Raw genomic sequence first — 21,831 nt, 5'->3', positions numbered from 1 at the left:
TAATTATTGCACTTTTCATTAGGTGCTACCCCTCCATATATGCCCTGAATACCCACCCATGGTCGCATACATGGCAGATACTGATGATGTTCGATGCCGTTTGTTTCTGGCCGCTGAAACCGATACAATCCGATACTGTAACATAATCATCACATACACATCACACAACGATCAGATCGATATAAAATACCTAATTAATTAACAGTTGATATTTTTCCTGTTCTGTTGAGGTCATACTTATGAATGTGTACTTCCCGCCCGAATGATTATTTTAATTTCCTCAGTTATCAATAGGTGTCTGGATCCTCACCCCCACCCCCTCCCCCTGGCATTCTATCTCAAATCAATCGTCGGAGTCGATGCAGTCGATACAGAAGGCATCCAGTGAGACTAACTGTTCATAACTAAGCGTTGGAAAAACTGGAAACTGTAACTGGAAACTTCAATTCGAGAGAATTGAGGAGGGGCCTCAGAGAGTGGTAAGTGAATAAAGTCGAATAGTTATCTGTGGAAATGATATCAGGGCCCAGTTTCACAAAAAAAAGTTTAAGCTTAAAACGGTTAAGTTTGAATTGTTGTCCTCATTGAAAACATGAAGTAACCAATAGCAATTACACAAAAAATTTTAGTTTAACATTTTCGTGAAACTATGGGTCCAGGTGTTAGTTTGATTTCAATAGAATATTTATAGTTCAATCCATGTCGTCCGTTTTGGAGTTATATCTCTGAGATAGAATCAGTTCAGTATAACCACACTCAAACTCGGGGATCAGATTATAAGACAGAAACCCACTTTATCGCTATATACAGATGACGTTTCGATCTCACAATAGAGATCATCGTCAGGTGTGAGATCGAAACGTCGTGTCTTATTGATATTTGGATTGAATAAATTCTCGATTTTTAAAACTTTTAAATCTGTATAAAGTGGGTGTTTATCTTAAAATTAGTTCAGTTATAGTTCCGAATTTGTAGGTCTAAATCAAACGTATGCTTATGAATTAGTTTAAAACACATTGGAAATGATAGGAATCGAATTTTCCCCCTATCTTGTTGATTGGTTTGATACGTACTTGGTGTCCCCCTTGTTAAACTGGTGTGTCCGTTACAGTTATACCTCCCGAGACTTTTTTCAATTAATTGACCGGTTATCATATTGTGTTGATCCTTTGTTGGCTGCCTGTAATTCAATTCATGGGTATTTTGAAATTGGGCTACTAAAAGGGTTAAAAATCGTGTTTACCATTTTTATGTTTTTTTAGTCGATATATTTATCAGATTCCATGATTCCAGGGCTGTGAAGAGCAATTATGGGTATGTGTAATTCAATGTACGATGTGCCGTTAGAATGGTACAGTTCACGACGCCATAATCAACAAAATTCTGCAGACGTTTTAGGAGATTTTCAAATCGAAATCATTCAGAAAACGTGGCCGACTTTTAGTCAACATCGTCAAGCGGTCGATACTGGCTGTAAGATATTCATGCATATGTTTGCAAACAGCCCGGAAATAAAGAATTCCTTCTCGTTTCGGTAAGTTGTTAAGATCGTGTCTTGAGTTGGTGGACATGCAATAGCCATATTTGCCACCGATCATGTGGCATTCCCTACCTCCCAAATCCCGTCAACTCAAGGTATCTCTGCTCTCAAGTCGCCGCGCGACCTGTTTCTGTTATAGCGCCTTTGATAATAGTTCTTCTATCTACAAGGCAATATATACAAATTCATAGTCCTCAGCTATGAACCATGGAAAAATCAAATCTCCAATAAAAAATCCATTTAAGCTATTACACTATAAATTGTTGGGTCATTTTTCCCCTATTTTTATAACTATTTGTGATGCGTGTTTTATCGTAATCATAGGGTTCCAGTTTCACGAAAATTTTTTTACTAAAATTTTTGGTGCAATTGCCATTTGGTTACTTCATGTTTTCAATGAGGACAACAATTCAAACTTAACTGATTTAAGCTTAAACTTTTACATGAAACCGGCCCCTGGTCGATAGATGAATAACTTTGGCAACATTCAAACCTTGGGAATCTCCACTTTTCATTCATGTAAAATTCATATCTCATTTGCAACAAAGCGATATAAAAAAGCTTTATTTCTGCAGATCGCTGACAGGTGACGAGTTATACCAGAATTCCGTGTTCCGCGCCCATTCGGCGAACTTCATGACTCTCATCAACGACGTAGTAACGAATATCTACAGACTGGACGAGACGGCCTTAAATCGTCTGATCCCGCTCGGAGCTAAACACGGACTGATCAACGCGTTTCATCCCAGCTATTTGAAAGAATTTAAAAAGAGCGTTTTGTACACGTGGGAAAACGTATTGGGTCACTCGTACACGAGCGAGATACACGAAGCGTGGTCGGGACTGTTTGAATTCATGATCAATAACGTCGCTAACGGTTACGAGGCGTATGAGTTGGAGAAATCGAGAACAGGAGGAGAGGGACCGCACGATGAAATAGTCGTACCAATCCGTATGATTGAAGAGTACACGCGTTAATGACTCCTGGGGCCAGTTCCATAGTCACGACTTGTCCAAAAGCGGTCTCAATTCACAAAACTGGTCTTAGTTGTTAGATTGGCTATAGAACTAAGTTTGTCTTAGACCGGCCTTAAGCCTATGCCCTGTCTTTGGAACCGCCCCCCATGGCCCTTAAATAGCTGCATTTACTTTAAGCGAACCCCTTCCGCAAGGACGTTTTTAATTTAGTGTACAATAAAGACTCAAGCATTTCCTTAGCCTACAATCCTAATAGTCATCTTCGGAATACTGAGTCTGCGATGTTTCATTGAGCTAGTGTAGTTTATTCAACGTTTCGACTTTATCCTAATAGTCATCTTCAGGAATACTGTATTCCTTGAGCTAGTGTAGTTTATTCAACGTTTCGACTATATCCTAATAGTCATCTTCAGGAATACTGTATTCCTTGAGCTAGTGTAGTTTATTCAACGTTTCGACTTTATCCTAATAGTCATCTTCAGGAATACTGTATTCCTTGAGCTAGTGTAGTTTATTCAACGTTTCGACCTTATCCTAAATAGTCATCTTCAGGAATACTGATGTTGTCTTCATTATAACCATTGATGAAACACTTTGAGTCCGTGTTGTAAATATAATATAAAATCAGACTCTTTTTATTCTTAGTGTGCAGGGATTTTATATCATCTTCTGATTCTAAATCTTTGGTTTTTTATAATCGTTTTTTGTTTTATTTTCTGATTTGCGCTGAAAGATGCGGTTTTTGATAAAATAATGAAATATCGGATCAATAGCTGCTATGGAATAAAGGAATTATTGCCAATGAATAGAAAATGATCGACAACCAGCTCTCACAAAGTGACTGGTGACCAGCCACCATGCCTGACTGGTCAACTCACAGCTGACTGGTCACCAGTCACCACCAGACTGAACAGACTAACTCAAAGACTACACCAATCGCTACTGGTCTATGGTCTAGTGGTTGGCAAGCTCGGCTGGCATGCTGGAGGTCGCGGGTTCGACTCTGGTCAGGGTTAGGGTTTTAGCGTGCGATGTTTGGGGTCAGTCAGCAGTCCGAGCTGCGTCCTCCATCTCCGAGGAATTTTTTTTAATTTTTCATTTTCAGGAATAGTGTTAAAAGAAGCCCGAGCTCAATTCTTTGCTCCTGATGGTTCTAAGGGTTAAGGCATTTTTCAGATCGAGCAATCATGTCATAGGCCACCGGGGTTCCTTCCACCTTCGTCGTTGTTTAGATATTTTTGAAGAAATGTGCGAAAATATGCAATCTCGGAATGGAGTTCTAAGTCTTGACGAAAGGGGCAGTCTCGATGGGTAGAGAGGGGCCCGGACCCCCGAGACAACGCCCTAAATCCACCCCTGAATGTTTCCTTGGGCTTTATAGTAGTTTATTTCGAAATTGTCGTCACAGAAATCTTTAATGAGGAAATGTTTTCCATTGTTCTTTCCGAATAAAACGAAGAGAATAATTTAATGAGAATAAATCAAAACAATTAATGATTAGATAAAGAGGACGATAGAAGTTTTCTAAGACCAGCGCGCTTGGTCCCCCGATCAGAATTCTTGAATTAGATCCAGAATCCGTAATTAAGCACTGAGGCCAGTGCGACGGGTTTCCATCTCCAGTTCTTTTTCATCCTCGACGGCGGCGGCGGCGGCGGCGGTGACCATCGCCCAGACTGAGGCCAACATCACGCACAGCGGAACAGCGAATTTATACACATTACCTTCAAATATAAACTTACGTTTAATACATGTACAATCACCTAATAAATCAAATCGTCTGAAATACACATTTATACATTAACTAATAAATCAAATCAGATCAAATATATTTATTTACAGAAATCATCGAAAGTATATGATTTTCGCTGTCAACTCAAATTTTAAATGTATGTTCTTTCCGAGTTATAGACAACAAACCCGTGCCGAGAAAATACACTTATTTCACCATGAACTTAAACATCATCGCATTTTATAATTTCTACAACGTCAGATTTATAATATCTATCTCCAATATTCAATAATAATATATTCACAACTACTTGTACTGTTTCATTTCCCCCCCCCCCCCCCCAAAAAAAACGTGAAAATTGTATCAAAATTTCGCAAAAATCTTGACCCGAATTTAGGGGGTTCGTTCGCTATTCCCGAACTCATCATCAAAACACTAAATTCAGATCGTTAATGATTCGATACATTCCAGGGGATTCTGGAGGATGGTACAAGAACTGCTGCGTTCTTTATATACCCTATATTTTGGGGGCGAACCTCTCCCTGAAATAGTGTATTATACGCTGCTCTGCCTTCGTAACTTACCAATCATTTTTAGCTATCGCGGTTTTCAAGAACCTGCAATAAAACCGATACGATTGTTGAAACACTCTCCGAGTCCACCGTGTTAAATAGGCCTAACTCGATAAAAATCCCACACAGAGAACGAAAATATCGAGATATTCCTCGTCGACTATTAGAATAAAGTCGAAATGTTGCTTAAAGGAAACTTTTCGGACTCGGATGCGTTGAATAAGACCTGATCAGAAACATTGATGCCGTCAGGTAATTACGAAATTTATATTCAACTTACGTGACTTAAATAACGGGATAATCAGATGCAGATGGTTCTAGTCCTGTGAGAGGTGGAGGCTGTTTTATATACCAGAACAGAATCGGTTACTAGATATACTAGATATTCGAGTGCGGGTTTTTTTTGTTTGTTCAGTTCTAGTTGACGGATGGAACTTGAATCCACTTTCAGTTAACAAAAACTCGTCGAAAATTATGGAATTCTAGCATCACGTATTGTAATGCAATATTCCAATACGAATCGATATCGGTAGATATTCCAAAAATCCTTCTAGAAACCACTAAATGGATTCGTAATCTCCTCAATACATTTTAGGCGGTCTCCGAACGACCTGTCCTCTCCACCTCTCACCTATACGTATAACAAAGGTCCATGAACCCCATCCGTTCCTCTTGCTGCAAAAACCTACAGCAAAACTGGAGGATTTTGCGTGTCGTGATGCAGATCATTATATTGGTGACTTACACTTAATCAATTCAATAAGAAATACAAACGAGACCAAAAAATAGAGATGACTTCAGTAATGTGACGACTTAGATACAAATGATGACTTACACTTAGTAAATTGAATTAGAAATACAAATTGAGACTAAAAAATAGAGATGACTTCAGTAATGTGACGACTTATACAAATGACGACTTACACTTATAAAGCGAGTCTGAATGTACGAGTCTCATCACTGATCAGCACCTCGGACCTTACTCCCAGAGAGATAATGTGAATCCTTCATAACTGATCAACAAATCAGAAATAACTAATAAACAACTGGTTTTACATACAGAATAACGATACCATTTTATTATCACTTTATTGCAAAATATAATCATAGAAATGAATGAATGAATTTACAGATCTGAACACAATGAGTAAGAATTTGTTAATCATTCGAAACATTTTTATTTTTTACTCTTTTTTGATTTATTTTTAGTTGGTTTTTGATTCGCGTATTTTTGTTCTAAATGTGAGAAGAAATCGTTCATTTCGCTTTCACGCGATTTCTGACGTTGTTTTATCAGAGACGTCAGACTATTGTTGCCTGTTGCCGCGGAATCGTCTCCTAGCTCCTTTTTCAACTCCTTCGCCTCCTTCTCAGCCTGGAATATTCAAAATAGAAAAATTAAGTGGCAAGTGAGGATCCACCAGGTGTCACTAGTGTACAGTAGGATATCGCTTGTGACAAGTGAGTTTGCACCAGGTGTCACTAGTGTGCAGTAGGACATCAATGGATTCCACTTGTGGCAAGTGAGGATCCACCAGGTGTTACTAGTGTGCAGTAGCAACTACTGCGGCAATAGAGGTTCCACATGTGGCAAGTGAGGATCCACCAGGTGTCTTTAGTGTACAGTAAGACATCAACTACTGCGGCAATAGAGGTTTCCACTTGTGGCAAGTGAGGATCAACCAGGTGTCACTAGTGTGCGTTTGGACAGCGATGCCAGATTTCTACTCAGATTCAATTAAAATTTATCCACAATTTAAAAAATTCTACAAAAGATAAATAATTTGAAACCTTCAGTCGGAGTTTATTACTAGATTTTTCTACCTTTCTTTTTCTTCTTTCTTTTTTCTTTGTCGTTTCTTTCGAGAATTTTGGGAAATCTGGAATTTCCTGTGATTTGATGAGATTATTTAGAATTTCAGTCAGTCTTGGTTCATCATCAATAACGTTCGCACATAAAACACACTGCATTATTTTATCCATATCTCCTTCATATTTCAAATATGCTTCTTTCAAATCAGCGAGTTCTTCATCTGATTCTAAAAATAGACAAACATATTACAAACTGAGTCCTGAACTGTGGAACCGGCTCCAGAATTATGGAATTGTCTCCAGAACTGTGGAACTGGATCCAGAACTGTGGAACTGAGTCCAGAACTGTGGAACTAGGTTCAGAACTCTGGAACTGGGTTCAGAACTGTGGAACAAGGTTCAGAACTGTGGAACTGGGTTCAGAACTGTGGAACTGGGTTCAAAACTGTGGAACTGGAGTTCAGTAACTGTGGAACTGGGATCAGAACTGTGGAACTGGAGTTCCGAACTGTGGAACTAGGTCTAGAACTGTGGAACTGGAGTTCAGTTACTGTGGAACTGGAGTTCAGTAACTGTGGAACTGGGATCAGAACTGTGGAACTGGAGTTCAGTAACTGTGGAACTAGGTCTAGAACTGTGGAACTGGAGTTCAGTATATATCATTTACCTTTATAATTACGTTCATAGTTGACGATATCATCAACGGTTACAACGCTGAATAGTTGTCTCCAGTATTTGTTCCAATCTCGATTTTTTTGTTCATCGTTAAATTCATCGTCACCGACGACTTCTCCTTTAAATATACAACATCAACAATCACTCATCAACGACTTAACAGTCTATAGTTCAAAATAATCATCCAGCCTGCTTCCCTTTACGTCTAACCAACACACTAAATACTACATAACATTGGTAAAAGTGCAGATCCGCACCTCTCCGCGTAAACCGTTCAATCACTTACATTAAACATCATTGTTTCAGATTCAAAATGTCATCAGCAATTCATTCAGCATTGCCATTGGTTAATTTAAGATATCTTCACAAGAAAGATTTTAGCCAGGATTCTGTCATTCAGTAGATTGCGTCAATCACGAGAGGTGCGGATCTGCACTCTTACCCATAAATAACATCTTCACTAATACTAAACCAGGGTTTGTGTTGGCATGAGGCAATCAACCTCTGGCAAGTGAGGATGACACTTTATGGCTTTAACATAATCATAATTCAACATAATCACAATTTATTCACATATCTCAAGTAGACTCACTGAGAATTAGAATAGAATACAATTACAGAGGGGGGTTTGCGGCCACTACTGACCTGTTTCATCGTAAACTGCCCTCTTCTCCTTATCAGATAGAATCGAATAAACTTTGCCGAGAATTTGAAATTTTAAAGTTGCTTCTTGTTGCTGCTCGGGTTCTACGCGATCCGGGTGAACCTTCAGAGATACACGCCGGTATCCTTTCTTTACTGAAAAAAATAAATAACCCGAGAGCTGTCAAAATTAGCGCCACTACCGTCAACTGCTGCCATCTAGCGAGAACGGGCGGGAATCTGGATTCTTACCTTGAGATTCATCTGAATCCGACTCGATTCCTAAAACGCTGTACAGATTCCTCGTGTTGTAATACTTAAAGCAATCTTCAATTAATCCAGACATGTTTAACTAAACCAATTATCGAGATATGTAGAGTCAATTCTTATGGATATGAACGGAGCAATAAATGTTTGAATTGAATTGTGGAGTCATCTCGGAGAGCAGAATTTATACTCGCTTACCAGAGCTTATTCAATTCAAATATGCATTAACTTTATTGTACCGAATGAAATAAAATTGTTCACAAATACGTAGGAAAAAAAGGAAAATTAGATTCGTTATTGAAAATGGCTAGTAGAATCAGAGACGTCAAATTCCATCTCCTTCGTTTTCTTCGATTTCTTGACTAATCAATGGATACTTCGTCAAGTAAAAAACTTTGGGGGCTGCTTTTGCTGAAAAGTTGATAACCAGGACCCAGTTCCACAGTTGTGAGTTAGAGTTAACTCTGAGTTAAAGTTAGTTCATTTTCAATGTATTAACCCAGGGTTAAATCTTAACTCAGAACTGTGGAACTGGACCCTGTGGAAGTTAACATAAGAGCTTGAAGATTAGGACCCAGTTCCACAGTTGTGAGTTAAGATTTGACCCCGAGTTAAAACATTGAAAATGAACTAATCTTAACTCGGAGTTAACTCTAACCCACAACTGTGGAACCGGATCCAGATGTTTGTGGCCCTGATCGGTCTGTTCATAGTAACATAGAGACAATTGAAATTTCATTGTTGCTATGGTATTTGTCCACCGGTAATCTGTAACAAATCTTTGAGCAACTGGACCCAGAATTGTAACCTGATGGTATTTGTCCACCACCGGTTATCTTTAACCAACTCAGGAGTGAAACTGACCGAAACCTTCCAATTTGAATTAACACAAAAGATGATAACTAATGAAGTAAAACAGCAAGTGATATTTTTATGATAACATCTTGAATTTATTCCTAAATACTTTAAATATCAGAGATTGTCCATAACAAAAGAGTTAATGATCACGTAGAACACTCAGAACTCAGGAGTGGAATAAAAAGATTCCACTATGAACTCAAAAGTGGAATGTAGATTCCACTAACTGGATTCCACTATGTTTCCATGGCAGTAAATTCTCATTAACACTTTTGAAATTTTTCCAGCAACTAAAAATAAAATCCGAACCCTCCGTCTTTTATTTTGTTTTTAAAGACATAAATAATTCAGATTTCAAATCATCTAAAGTCGAAGCATTTTTAAAGCTCCTTTGATATTTATTTACAGTGATTTCATTTTTATTTGTTTATCAAACAATCATTTTACACTATGAAATATTAACACTACAACCAACCCCTCCCCTCGCACTCCCCACCTCCCTCAAACTCCCTACCTCCTCCCCTCCCCTCCCCTCACACTCCCTACCTCCTGTTTGTGGACATTTGTCTTATAGATTTCTCTTTTTATGTAATACCTCGGGAATTCGCACAAAATGCACTGGATCACTTAATTTTCCCCTGAGGCTTTTAGAGGGCACTCAATACCTGTTTAACAGTATAATATATACCCTTTTCATTTCTTTGTCCTCCTGTAATATTTTCCTCCTGAAGTCATTTCTTATTCCCTGCGTCCTGGTCTCGGTTAATAACCTATTTTTACAATACATTTTGTGTTTGTTTTATAAGGGATCATTCATTTATTACGTACGCATTAAGGGAGGGGGAGGGGTCAGTGCAATTGCGTACTGTAATGCTTAATGTATATGAAAAAATGGCCGCTTTGCGTAGTGAGGGGGAGGGGGTTGAAAATTCAAATTTTATGCGTATGTAATAAATGAATGATCCCTAAGCAAACACACATAGGATTATACTGTGAACTACCGGTATAGGATAAACATTAGTCTTTGTAAATTAACTGAATTTAGGAAATAATATATTACGGTGATGATATTTGAAACATCACGATATATCAAATATCACTGAATAGAGACTGAATAGATCGCTAAATATAATCGATATCTCATCCGATATCATTGAAATCTAATCTAATATCATTGATATCCTGTTAAACAAGGCGGATAGAACGCATTTTTGATTACATATCACTTAATATCAACTACCCATCAATCCTATAACTCAATAAGCATATACATGTAATGAAATTTAAACTGAAGCATATTTTATGAGTAAAATTAAATTTGAATATTTAAGTAGTTTTTCTAGGGAGGATTGGTTGATTCAGCAGCATCCAGGATCCAGTTCCATAGTCGTGAGTTAGAGTTAACTCTGAGTTAAAACTAGTTCATTTTCAATGAATTAAATCTGAGTCAAATCTTAACTCAGAACTGTGGAACTGGATACTGATGTAACTAAGGGATTATCTGGAGGATTAGCTCGGATTATCCGCAGGATTAACTCGGATTATCCATGGTGTATTATCACAGGTAATAATACAGAAGAATAAACTATTTACAAATGTTTTCCAATAAAACAATCAGAAATAAAACCGACAATTCAAATTAACTCGCAGTAACAGCAGTTTTTTTGATTTATCGTAGATAATTAATCTGAATCCACTGTTTTACCTCTCGTATATACTTACCTCAATGATGAGGAGGTAATTATCTGAAATGAGGTGAAACCTCTCGCGGAGAAATATTCAATAAATATTCAAACTCTGTTACAGTACGAACTCATAGCAATCGATTCATTCAACACTTTATAAAATCACAATTCATCAACGCATTAAATTAATTCATGAGATCGCGATCATACGTTTTTGTCGTCGCGAGATTTAGCAGCAGTTCGTGATTGGGTTAATAGATGGCGCAGTGACGTATGATATCCACGTCTCGTGTGCGAAGGATGCGTCGGAAAGTTCAGCACGGCGTGTAATCCAGTCGTATGCGACGGATTCGACCAATCAGCTACCGGTATTCCGTGTTGATATTGTTTATAAGATGTTTTATTATAAATCGGTAACAGTTCGTTCGCTTCTGCAGGGAAAACCTACAATAATTAGTAATAAACACAGATTACCGATCCACTCATTTAACTGCTGACATTTATAGACATAGAATCAGTTTATTCCACAGTTAGATTCTGTTATTATTTAATGTTAACAATAGGGGTTATTTTGAGTATCAAATATGGCCCCCTGGTGGCGAAGTCATTCCTAGCAACAATGGCGCATCTATGAAATAGAAATTTGCTCAATATTGAGGTTATACACTTATAGTTGAAGCGACACAGTCTTATAGAGCATCTCTCTTCATTACACATAGAAAACTGACAGATGTTTGACCAGTTTGATACTGAGATTATAGGCTTATAGTTGAAGCGACAGTCTTATAGAGCAGTTCCATAGTCGAGACTGAAGTCCAAAAAGTGGTCTTAAATCTTGAAAGTGGTCTTAAGCTGTTAGATAGGCTATAGAACCAAGATAGTCTTAGACTGGTCTCAAGTCTAAGCCATGACTATGGAACCAGCCCCAGTTCTCTTCATTACAAACAGAAAACTGACAGATATTTGACCAGTTTTATACTGAGATTATAGACTTACGAGTTTATAGAACTATCTCTTCATTACAATTAGAAAACTGACAGAAATCATATTGATCCCGATTAAAACCTTTTTCGGGTTGAAGGTAAAGTAAGACCATTCAGAAAATGATTGAGATCTGCAGAAATTCAGCTACTTCACAACAATTCCATGCGATGTCGCAATCAAAGCAAACTGATTACCTTTAAGTATATAAGCGCATCAGTGCCGTAGCCCTCCATTGAACTGAGTATTATGTCTCCTTGGAAGTATTTAGCGTAAAGTCTCGATAATGGCAAACCGTATCCATAACCTGCCTGAAATTGTTAAACACACGACAATTCAGAATTCATGACAATAATTAAACTGATGGTCAGTAACAGGATAAGGGATCATTCGTTTATTACGTATGCATTAGGGGAGGGGGAGGGGGTCAGTGCAATTGCGTACTGTAATGCTTTATGTATATGAAAAAATGGCCGATTTTGCGTACAGAGGGGGAGGGGGGTTGAAAAATTCAAATTTAATGGGTACATAATAAATGAATGATCCCTAAGGCTACTTAGATATCTCTTCTTGTAGAAGTTTTTACAAAAATTGAGAGTAATTTGAATTCAAAAATCGAAAAATGAACAAGAAATTCTTCGGATTTTGATATTTTTGTGAGAAGTTCAGCTTTTGGAAAGAGAAGAAACTACTCTAAAATAGTTGCCGTAATCCACTTTCCATCACAGGGGCTTGTCATGAGAGCTGGGGTCCAAAATCAATGATTTGACCCAGTATCCTGTTACCAATCTGGGTCAAATCTTTGATTTTGGACCCCCAGCTCTCATGACGAGCCCCTGTGCTTTCCATTCTCCACCAAAGACAGTGGCGGATATCAAAATTTGACAAAAATTAATTGCACAATTCATCGGTAACTAAACTTACAAGTGGAGCGGAGGTGGAGCCACTTGTGTCCGGTTGTGGAGCTGTTGAATACATATAGTTAAATAGTTTATCTATATTATTCCTGGATATACCTCCTCCTTGATCGGAGAGCTGAAAATATAAAATCAATTCATACTCCAGCAAGTGCTGCCATCTTCAGGATTACAACGAAACAAAAGCGAAAGCCCGGCCAAACAAATACATACAATTACATTCTCAGAAAAACTAATCATTCACGGCAGAAAAATGAGAAACCTCTAGATGAACTGCTGCGCGCTATAGACGTCAGACATATCAAATATATCCGACTGTTATAGATGTTATACCTAGAATTGAGGCAGGGGGTCGAGCACAAAGGGGCCAAGCAGGAAACAACAAGAGATTATTTTTTACCTTTATTGTGAGATCTTCTTTGCCTTTGCAAACCATTACTTTAAGTTTAGGATAATCGTCACTGGCTGTACCGTGGTATTCAACCACTGCTCTCATCGCATTCTATAGGAAAACCACGGCGTCGTTAGTAAATAAACATTCATATAAACTATACGTCAAAATTCTGCTGGTAAATATTACGATAATATCATGAAAAATCTCATAGAATGATATATCGATCAGAAATGAGTTACCTTGAATAATTCAAACAGCATGTGATAGAGATGTGACGGAACGTAAACCATGTGAATCGGAACTTCAGGTTGTAATGCTGTAAATATCACACATACATTAATACAGGCAAACAGGGGGTCCACCTACAGCTGAGGGTTACCTGTAGCAGGGTACTTATCGATCAGAGAATTCAAGATTCTAATATTTTCCTTGATCCTACCAAAAATTCCTTGATTAAATTATAGGATATTCTCAGTGGGGGCTGTTTCTTATCAAGAGGTTCCTTGTGACACTCAGAACAACAAGACACCAAAAATTCAAATTTCCTGATTAAATTATAAGATATCCTCAGTGAGGGTTGTTTCTTATCAAGAGGTTCCTTGTGCCACTCGTCACAAATTCCCAGACTTTTCCCTGATTTTCAAAGGACTCAAAAATGCCTGATTTTCTCTGCAGGGAGAACTAAATCTGGATTCTCTGATCCACGTAAGAACCCTGATATGGGTATCCCCCCCCTAGAGCAGGGGGTTTAGCGTAGAGATGAGAAATAAAGATATTTTTATTACCGTTATGACATTGTATTTCTATTTCAGGTGAAGCTAGATAATACTGATCACATAGAAAACGTGCATTATCAAACGCATCTGTAAAAATAGAGAGAGATACATTATAGAATCCAGACTACATTTCAATACATGAAGAAATAGCACAATTCGAATTTATGATAGAATTTATCAAAATGAAACCACGTTTCTGCTGTTCCCTAACAGGTGGAATGTGACCAGAAATTGAAGCGTAAACAGAAGTTCTTCTGTTTCTGGTCACATTCCACCTGATGATAGCTGTTTAGTCTACAGCCAAAATGTTGTGGTTTCATTTCAATAAACTGTTATCATAGAAAATTCTATGATGGGACCTTGGAGTAATCATTTGAATTCACTCCAAGGTGAGACTTATTCATGTATCTACAGTTTACACGCGATTAAAGTTGTTTTATTCGACTACTAATAACAACCCACACTATCACAACAAAAACAAACAATGATCACTGATAACTGTACAACTGAATTCTCATGATTCCTGGGCGCAAACGCACCTCGCCACAAGATCCCAACTTCCACTATTTTTGTCATAGAAAATTTTCAGTGACTTTGTTATATGAAATATTACTAACATTGGCTACAATGCTTAGAATTTACTTGGACCTCCAAACCCCTCTCAAGAGTTTTGTCAATACGATACGATACGATACGATACGTACCTTCTACAACTGATACGACATCACAGTGCGGATCTATACATCCTATATGGCGATGGTGACCGGTTAAACTGCTACCAAATATTAGAGCTACAAAATATAAACACCCCACAATTATTAATAAATATAGATATTGATCGGTGTGTGATCCTGAGAATTATCAAACTGCAGTTTTTATATACCCTATAAACAGGTGAAACTAATAACATTTTTTCATATAGTTTGAAAGGACAATAATTACATTCAGTAGTAGAATTAAACCAGTTATAAGTGTTGAATTGACTAGCACAGACTGAACTAAAACAACATCGATCCATTTTACACTTCATCGAACGATTTGTCAAAAAGTCTTATTTCACTGAAGTTGATTCAGAGAAAAGTATTTTTGAATGAATCAATTTTCATTATCTAATTTGAAAAGAAAGACATTAACCATAGACAATACTGAATATAGTTATATCTAAGAATTTCAATTATATCTTATGTTGGTGTATTCATATTTAAAAGCACTTCAACAACAACAAACATTCTATTGCTGTCCGTAAGATTAAAAACACTCTTAATATCGTCGAATAATAATAACATCGATGATATGATTGCCAATGTTAAAGTGACCGCAGAAACACAACCAAAACAAACAACTCCCCTTTTACTCCCTCCCTACACCCCTATATTCCCAGTTGATACATTAAACCGAGTAATGTAATCACAGCAGGTCGTCCATATCTCAACTGGAAAATACAAGTTCCACTTAAACTTTAAACCTTTTTGTGTTGTCAATTAAACTCACAACTAGGCGGTACGGGTCACGTTTCATAGCTAAACACTTTTGGTACGAGTTCTAATTTGAGACAATGTTATCGACACAATGACAAATATCAGTAATCGCGCATAAACCTTTTAAAAACATTTCATGTGAAATTTCAAAGTTCAATCGTTGAATTATTTACGCGGAATATTTTTCAAATAAACAGAACAGAAGGTCAAGGTTTGTTTGCGCACGTAATACCGTATCTATTTTTCCCCAGAACTGATACAAGAGCTCAGACCTTGACCTACGGCGGTATTAACTGACTGCTGGTCGAAATCATTAGAAACTATTCTCAAATACAAGCAGCTTCAAGGCTCCAGATTCATTGAGTCACAGAAGGCTAACGCAGTTTTTGACTGTTATGTAGAGAGTCTGGGCAAATGGCCATTCTCCTATTTTATAACAGCTCTCATAAGCTAATTGATTTGGTGACTGTGTGTGATACAGGTCAGATACAGTGAATACTTACTGTGTGATACAGGTCAGATACAGTGAATACTTACTGTGTGATACAGGTCAGATACAGTGAATACTTACTGTGTGATACAGGTCAGATACAGTGAATACTTACTGTGTGATACAGGTCAGATACAGTGAATACTTACTGTGTGATACAGGTCAGATACAGTGAATACTTACTGTGTGATACAGGTCAGATACAGTGAATACTTACTGTGTTGATTGATCAGCATTCTGATACTGATTCTGCTCATGTAAAATCGATCTAAGAAATATTGAACTTGATTTTCTACGACGTGGTCCCGACCGTAACTGTCTCTCATCTCAATTACACCCTGAAATATATCAAATATCAGCTCAATTACACCCTGAAATATATCAAATATTATCATCTCAATTACACCCTGAAATATATCAAATATCATCTCAATTACACCCTGAAATATATCAAATATTATCAGCTCAATTACACCCTGAAATATATCAAATATCATCTCAATCACACCCTGAAATATATCAAATAATATTATCATCAATTACAGCCTATCATATATCGGATTCAGTATATTATTGGATAAGTTATCAATATAAAAGCCTCATATAAAAAGATCATTACAACAATGATGAGTGAATGAGTTTTGTTCAGGTAGATTCACATTAAATTGTTAGTTGTTTTTTATATCACATGTTGCACTGTTTTACACTGTTTTTTTTTCTGCACTGTACACATTACAGCAAGTGTTAGTATGAGCAGCACTAGTGTTATTTATAACACACCACAGCTGCAGCAGTATGTGTAACTCAGTCACCCAGTTTTAACAGCAAGCTTTAGCTATCTGTAGAACTTGAAGTAAATGTCCACAGGTATTTGATATATCGAGTATTAATCACTCAAATAAAGTCCGTAATTTAGATAATCAAACTCGATTCAATAATTTGACAGACATTCAGTCAGTATTTAACAGTAGATTTCCACTACGAGGTATAGTTAAAAATAGATATACATCCGCAGTCGAGAGTTTATCAGTCAAACCATGGACTCTAAAACAAAAACTGTTGACTGTAAGAGTCCATTATTAACACCATTGGACTCCAGAGTCCAAGGTACAAGTGAGAGTCCATGGTTCATGTGATGTGTACCCTCATTACTGTAGAGTAGGATAGGATAAATAGGATTTAGATTCAATTTGGTCAATAATTTATGAACCTCGCTCATTCTGTACCCAGCAACCCTTTGTCTCTCCGGGTCCCGCTTCAGCCTGGACCATTCACCCCTCGTGGCCCAGACGTTTCAAACTCAGCCTGGACCCTCAAACTATCTGCATCCAATCAGAGCAGACTCTGTACCCCGCACCACACAATGCAGCTCTGTATTCTAAGATTTTCATCGTGGTTTTTGATAAATGAGTTTGAATATAACTTACTAGAGCCATAGTTTCGACAACGTTCACGTGTCGGTTCCTGATCTTCATTAACGCATCACAAAATCTAACGAGAAAAAAAAACAGAGATACCTTTTAAATGGGAGAGAGGAGGAGGGAGAGAGAGGGGAGGGAGGAAGGAGAGATGGGGAGAGGGGGAGGGAGAGGGGGAACTCACTCTGATAATGTGTTCGGATCGTCAGGATTCGCGTCCTCGAAATTCAAAACTTCTTCGAAACTTTGACGATACCTGAAATAAAAATAGAGACATTTAATAAACAGAGGATACTGCGTTTAACGATGGGTCCAGGAGGGGGGTTCAGGAGGGAAGGGGGGTACAGGAGGGGAGGGGGAGTTTTCTGATAAGGATCTCATTATGTACGTAGGATCTACATTAGGAGCTACCAGTGACAATAAAATTAAAATGGAAGGCCTGGGGAGGCAATCAAGGAGGGCTTGAGGTGGAGCATTTGGGGTGAGATCCTAGTCTTTCCTGAGTTCCGATGGGGTGGGATTCTAGGAGGAGAGGAAAGTTTTCTGATGATGCAGGATCTATCAGTGAAAGTATAACACAAGGTTTGGGGTTTGGTCTGAAGGAGCTTCTATCATTTGAAGAGGGATGGTGTGGAACATTTAGGATGGAGTGAGATGAATTCTAGGAACTCTCAATTATTCTCCTAATTTAAATGAGTTATATTGAGTTAACCAGCAGTATTGAGAGCTAACTCTTCAAACGGCTCAGATATATTTTTCACAGCGATTAGAAATTTCTGGCATCAGTCCACGTTATAAAAATGTCTAGTATTTTGATTAGATGATATTGCGCTAAGGTGACGCATTTTGAGTTCATTTCTTAACCCAAATGTTAAATAAACAATGTATCAGCTGTGTGTTAAAAACACAAAGCATTTCTATAAACTAGTTTTCATTTAAATCATTTCATTTATTGGAATCGATTCAGATATAATTGAAATAATTTGAAATAGTTCCATCGGACCTAAAAAAATCTAATGCAAACCCAGGGATAAGTTAGACCGGTATTCAACTTGCAGGCTTGTAGGCAGGATTTAGAGAGTGGGGGTTTTTTGATATAAAAGGGCGCTTTCTGGTTCCATCATGGAAACTGCCCTTTAACGTCAATGAAAGTGCTATTTTTATGGAAAGGGTGCCCTGTGTCTATGTGAAAGTGCCCTTTCGTGGTTTCAAGGTAAAGAAGTAAAGGGGTTTAAATGAATATTATCAGTATATTTCAGTAAAAGGGCACTATCAGCCAAACAGTAACCCACTCTGCCTACAGGCCTGGCCTGGGCGAAAGTTACTACTCAGGGTTCATAGTGTCCATGAACAATCTCATTTAACTTTCAAGGGCTTTTTTGACTCTCGATTCAAGGACTTTAATCGTCATGTTTAAGCCAGTAATCCTGAATCTACATTTACCAGGCATCCTTATTATAAGGATGCCTGGTAAAAAATGTGATTATCAACAAACAACACAATGCATAATTCAATCTGTCTCACATCACAATTCATGATGTAGGGGCCTACATTGAAAGAATGTTTAAAGAAAGGTACTTCAGAAATAGGTGATACAAAATTCTCTGAGAGATACAATTGTCAGAATTTTAGGGGATTTTGAGGGGCCAAGGGCTAAAACTCAGAATTTGAGGGATTTTGTACCCTCAAAAATGGATTTTGGAATTTGAGGGGTTTTTTGAGGGATTTGAGGGGCTTTAGGAACCATGTTATAGTCAGTAGATTTTAAGAACTGTGAAAGTGAACTTGTATCTTTGATCTGCCGATGATAACTAATGACTGATAACTAATGACTGATGACATTCAAGAATCATGATTTAAGGATTTAGAGCCCACTCCATGAATGGCCTTCAATTGACCCATTCCCTTTTCATAGACCACTCCCAGGAGCCTGAAAATAGCTCTTTTAAAAACGTTAAAATCATTCAAATGTTATTATCTAAAAGTTTTGAATAATATAATAGTAAAACTGCGCGAAATGACAAATAAACTTATTCAAACAATATTTTTATCAAACATTAATGACTCACCAGCTTTCAACCATTTCAACTGACGGCATATTGATCAGCTGTTCGGGAAGCAGGTTGATTTCTTTCATGATATTCGCCAAACGAACCGGAACTTCTTTACGTAAAAACAGAAACGATGTTTTCTCGCATGCGTATTTAGAGCCTGCAAATTCAGAAATCATTTATAATAGATATCACTGTTCTTTCCAACTCATGGTGGATCTGCACTTGTCGTGGAATCCTTATTTGCCATTAGGCTTGTCATCTCATGTACATGTACGTACATATGTACATGTATTGTACAGGTCTTGTTGTTAGTTCAGAGACCCTCAGATAAGTCATTCCCAGATATTCAAATACCAAAAGTGGCCTTAACTCTTAAGTCAGGTCGTAAATTGTTCGATTGGCTATAGAACTAAGTTGGTCTTAGACTGGTCTTAAGCCTAAGCTCTGACTATACAACCAGCCCCAGGATATTCGAGGAGTTTTATAGGAGAAATATCATATTTCAAGGTGTCTGTATTAACAGGTCTACTGAACTGCAGTATTGTCTGTCTCTGCAGACTAATTTGCAATTCGGTGAGAATTGTGAGAATTAATTTTTATCCTACACACTACTTAACTATGTTTCTAATTAGGTAACCACCTAATTGGATAATAAAAAGATCCTGGTTACAACTGTACTGATTTAGGCCTAGCCTATGAACAACTAAAGTATCTAAATTGCTTATTGCTAAATCGAAATAGCTTTAAAGTAGTTTCTGACATTTTGCTCAAACAATAAGGAGTTTCAAACATCATCGAAAGTAATTTTCGTATAGAAGTTTGTAAGGAATCAGTGAGTGGTAGGGGCACTATGGTTCTTCCTCAAAGCCAACATCATCACGAATGTGGAAATCGATTTATCAATCTCAGATCAATAATTGAATATCGACGATAGATCAATAATCTCATTATCTGTTCTCTCAGGTTACAAAATATCGAAAATATCGAGAGTGAATGAATGGATGATGATAGAGTAGGATCTTTTAGAACAAAATGTGTCATTTCAAAGGTTTGGATAACATAAGATCTCTGAGTTGATCTTATCCGGCCCTGTGGTAAAGTTTATTCACACGAGGTCAATGTGGGTAGGGGGTGTCGGTTTGGGGCGTTCAAGCAACATCCAGCAATAGTAAATTGCCTATATTGCAATCATTAAAAATAGGTGACCTCAATTTCAGCTCAATATGTCTGACACACATTTTACAACTGATTCAAACCAGAATTAATATGTTTGTTTGTTCAGGTTTGATTTGATCCAGTTCCACAGTTGACTCTGGACCCAGTCTCACAGGTGTGTGGTTTTAATTTGACTCTGAACCTAGTTTCACAGTTGACTCTGGACCCAGTCTCACAGGTGTGTGGTTTTAATTTGACTCTGAACCTAGTTTCACAGTTGACTCTGGACCCAGTCTCACAGGTGTGTGGTTTTAATTTGACTCTGAACCTAGTTTCACAGTTGACTCTAAACCTGGTTCCACAGTTGTGTGTGTTTAATTAAATCTCTGAACCCATAATTCTTCAGCTGCTGGGTATAACTTGACTCTGGACCCAGTTCCACAGTTGTGTGGGTTAAATTTAACTCTGGATCCAATTCTACAGTGGTGTGGGTTCAATATTAAACCTGATTTCTAGTAGTTTAAAGTCAAGGTGATTTGAAAGTAGGCCTATTGAGAAAAATGTTGTTCGTTTGGTAGGCCTACCTCAAACACTGCAAGGTTCTTAACCAATAAATTGAAAAAAAAAAACATTATACATTAAGGTTGGTTTTTAGTAATCACCAAATATTGTTTGGCAAGGGGGATGTTTTTAACAACTGAAAGTCACCTTAAAGATTTTTTCAGGTTGAAACTTAGGTCAATTGCGAAATCACTAAATAAATAGCAGGGCATGTGATGAGAATTGCGGAATTCTTAGAAAATATTTATATTTTCAATGTCACACATGTTTACAGCTGTTTACACCTCCACCTTACCAACCAATCACAGAGCCGCGCAAATACCAGACCGGCCAATCACTGAGCCGCGTTTACGTACACACCCCTGAATGACCTTGACACACTAAAGCTATCCGCATCCAATTTGTTGGTAAATTTCCAAGATACAAAATACAAGAGGATGCTGGGATCTTGACCCAGTTAGAATTAATTAAATTGACCTGATTACATTTAAGAGAACCACTCGCGTACAAATAGTAAATATGATGATATAGAATGGACTCTATCGAGCCAGAAAAGATTGAAAACAGAGAAATTTAGAAAATCAGGATTCGAACTCACCGAAATCAATAAACTGTTTCATAGAAAGCGACGACGGATGAAACTGTGAATAATAATCCAACAGTTTCACAGTTTGAGCAGCGCTCTGATATATCCTTACAGTTAACCTCATCTTTCTGCCGCCTACTACACGAGCAGCTCTGGTGTAAATAAATAACAAACCCTTCTTTACACACGACCTCGCGTTCCTCACAACGTCATCAAAACAAACTCGACATTACTGCCACCTTGTATCAATAACCGACACT

The 21,831-nt window shown here is 37.6% G+C and overlaps 3 protein-coding genes across 3 annotated transcripts; 1 reads left to right on the top strand and 2 right to left on the bottom strand.

Moving 5' to 3' along the window:
• The first annotated feature begins 1,310 nt into the window (after window positions 1-1,310).
• Window positions 1,311-2,518, top strand: LOC141907124 (neuroglobin-like). Its single transcript, XM_074796695.1, has 2 exons — window positions 1,311-1,534; window positions 2,116-2,518. Exons 1-2 carry the CDS (start codon window positions 1,311-1,313, stop codon window positions 2,516-2,518), a joined length of 627 nt encoding a protein of 208 aa, XP_074652796.1.
• A 3,428-nt stretch (window positions 2,519-5,946) lies between these two features.
• LOC141907444 (dnaJ homolog subfamily C member 9-like) lies at window positions 5,947-8,376 on the bottom strand. Its single transcript, XM_074797089.1, has 5 exons — window positions 8,204-8,376; window positions 7,955-8,107; window positions 7,302-7,427; window positions 6,647-6,861; window positions 5,947-6,197 (listed from the first exon to the last, which is right to left on the bottom strand). The coding sequence occupies exons 1-5, from the start codon at window positions 8,295-8,297 to the stop codon at window positions 6,000-6,002; spliced, it is 786 nt and encodes a 261-aa protein (XP_074653190.1). The 5' UTR covers window positions 8,298-8,376; the 3' UTR covers window positions 5,947-5,999.
• Window positions 8,377-9,158: 782 nt separating this feature from the next.
• LOC141906821 (pyruvate dehydrogenase (acetyl-transferring) kinase isozyme 2, mitochondrial-like) lies at window positions 9,159-21,790 on the bottom strand. Its single transcript, XM_074796221.1, has 12 exons — window positions 21,584-21,790; window positions 19,285-19,426; window positions 17,400-17,471; window positions 17,225-17,288; window positions 16,015-16,135; window positions 14,534-14,620; window positions 13,839-13,916; window positions 13,293-13,369; window positions 13,060-13,161; window positions 12,667-12,777; window positions 11,940-12,053; window positions 9,159-11,205 (listed from the first exon to the last, which is right to left on the bottom strand). Exons 1-12 carry the CDS (start codon window positions 21,693-21,695, stop codon window positions 10,966-10,968), a joined length of 1,320 nt encoding a protein of 439 aa, XP_074652322.1. The 5' UTR covers window positions 21,696-21,790; the 3' UTR covers window positions 9,159-10,965.
• Window positions 21,791-21,831: the final 41 nt, after the last annotated feature.

Source organism: Tubulanus polymorphus, chromosome 6, assembly GCF_964204645.1.
Source record: "Tubulanus polymorphus chromosome 6, tnTubPoly1.2, whole genome shotgun sequence".
Classification (NCBI taxonomy): domain Eukaryota; kingdom Metazoa; phylum Nemertea; class Palaeonemertea; order Tubulaniformes; family Tubulanidae; genus Tubulanus; species Tubulanus polymorphus.
This window is presented reverse-complemented; position numbering and strand designations above follow the sequence as displayed.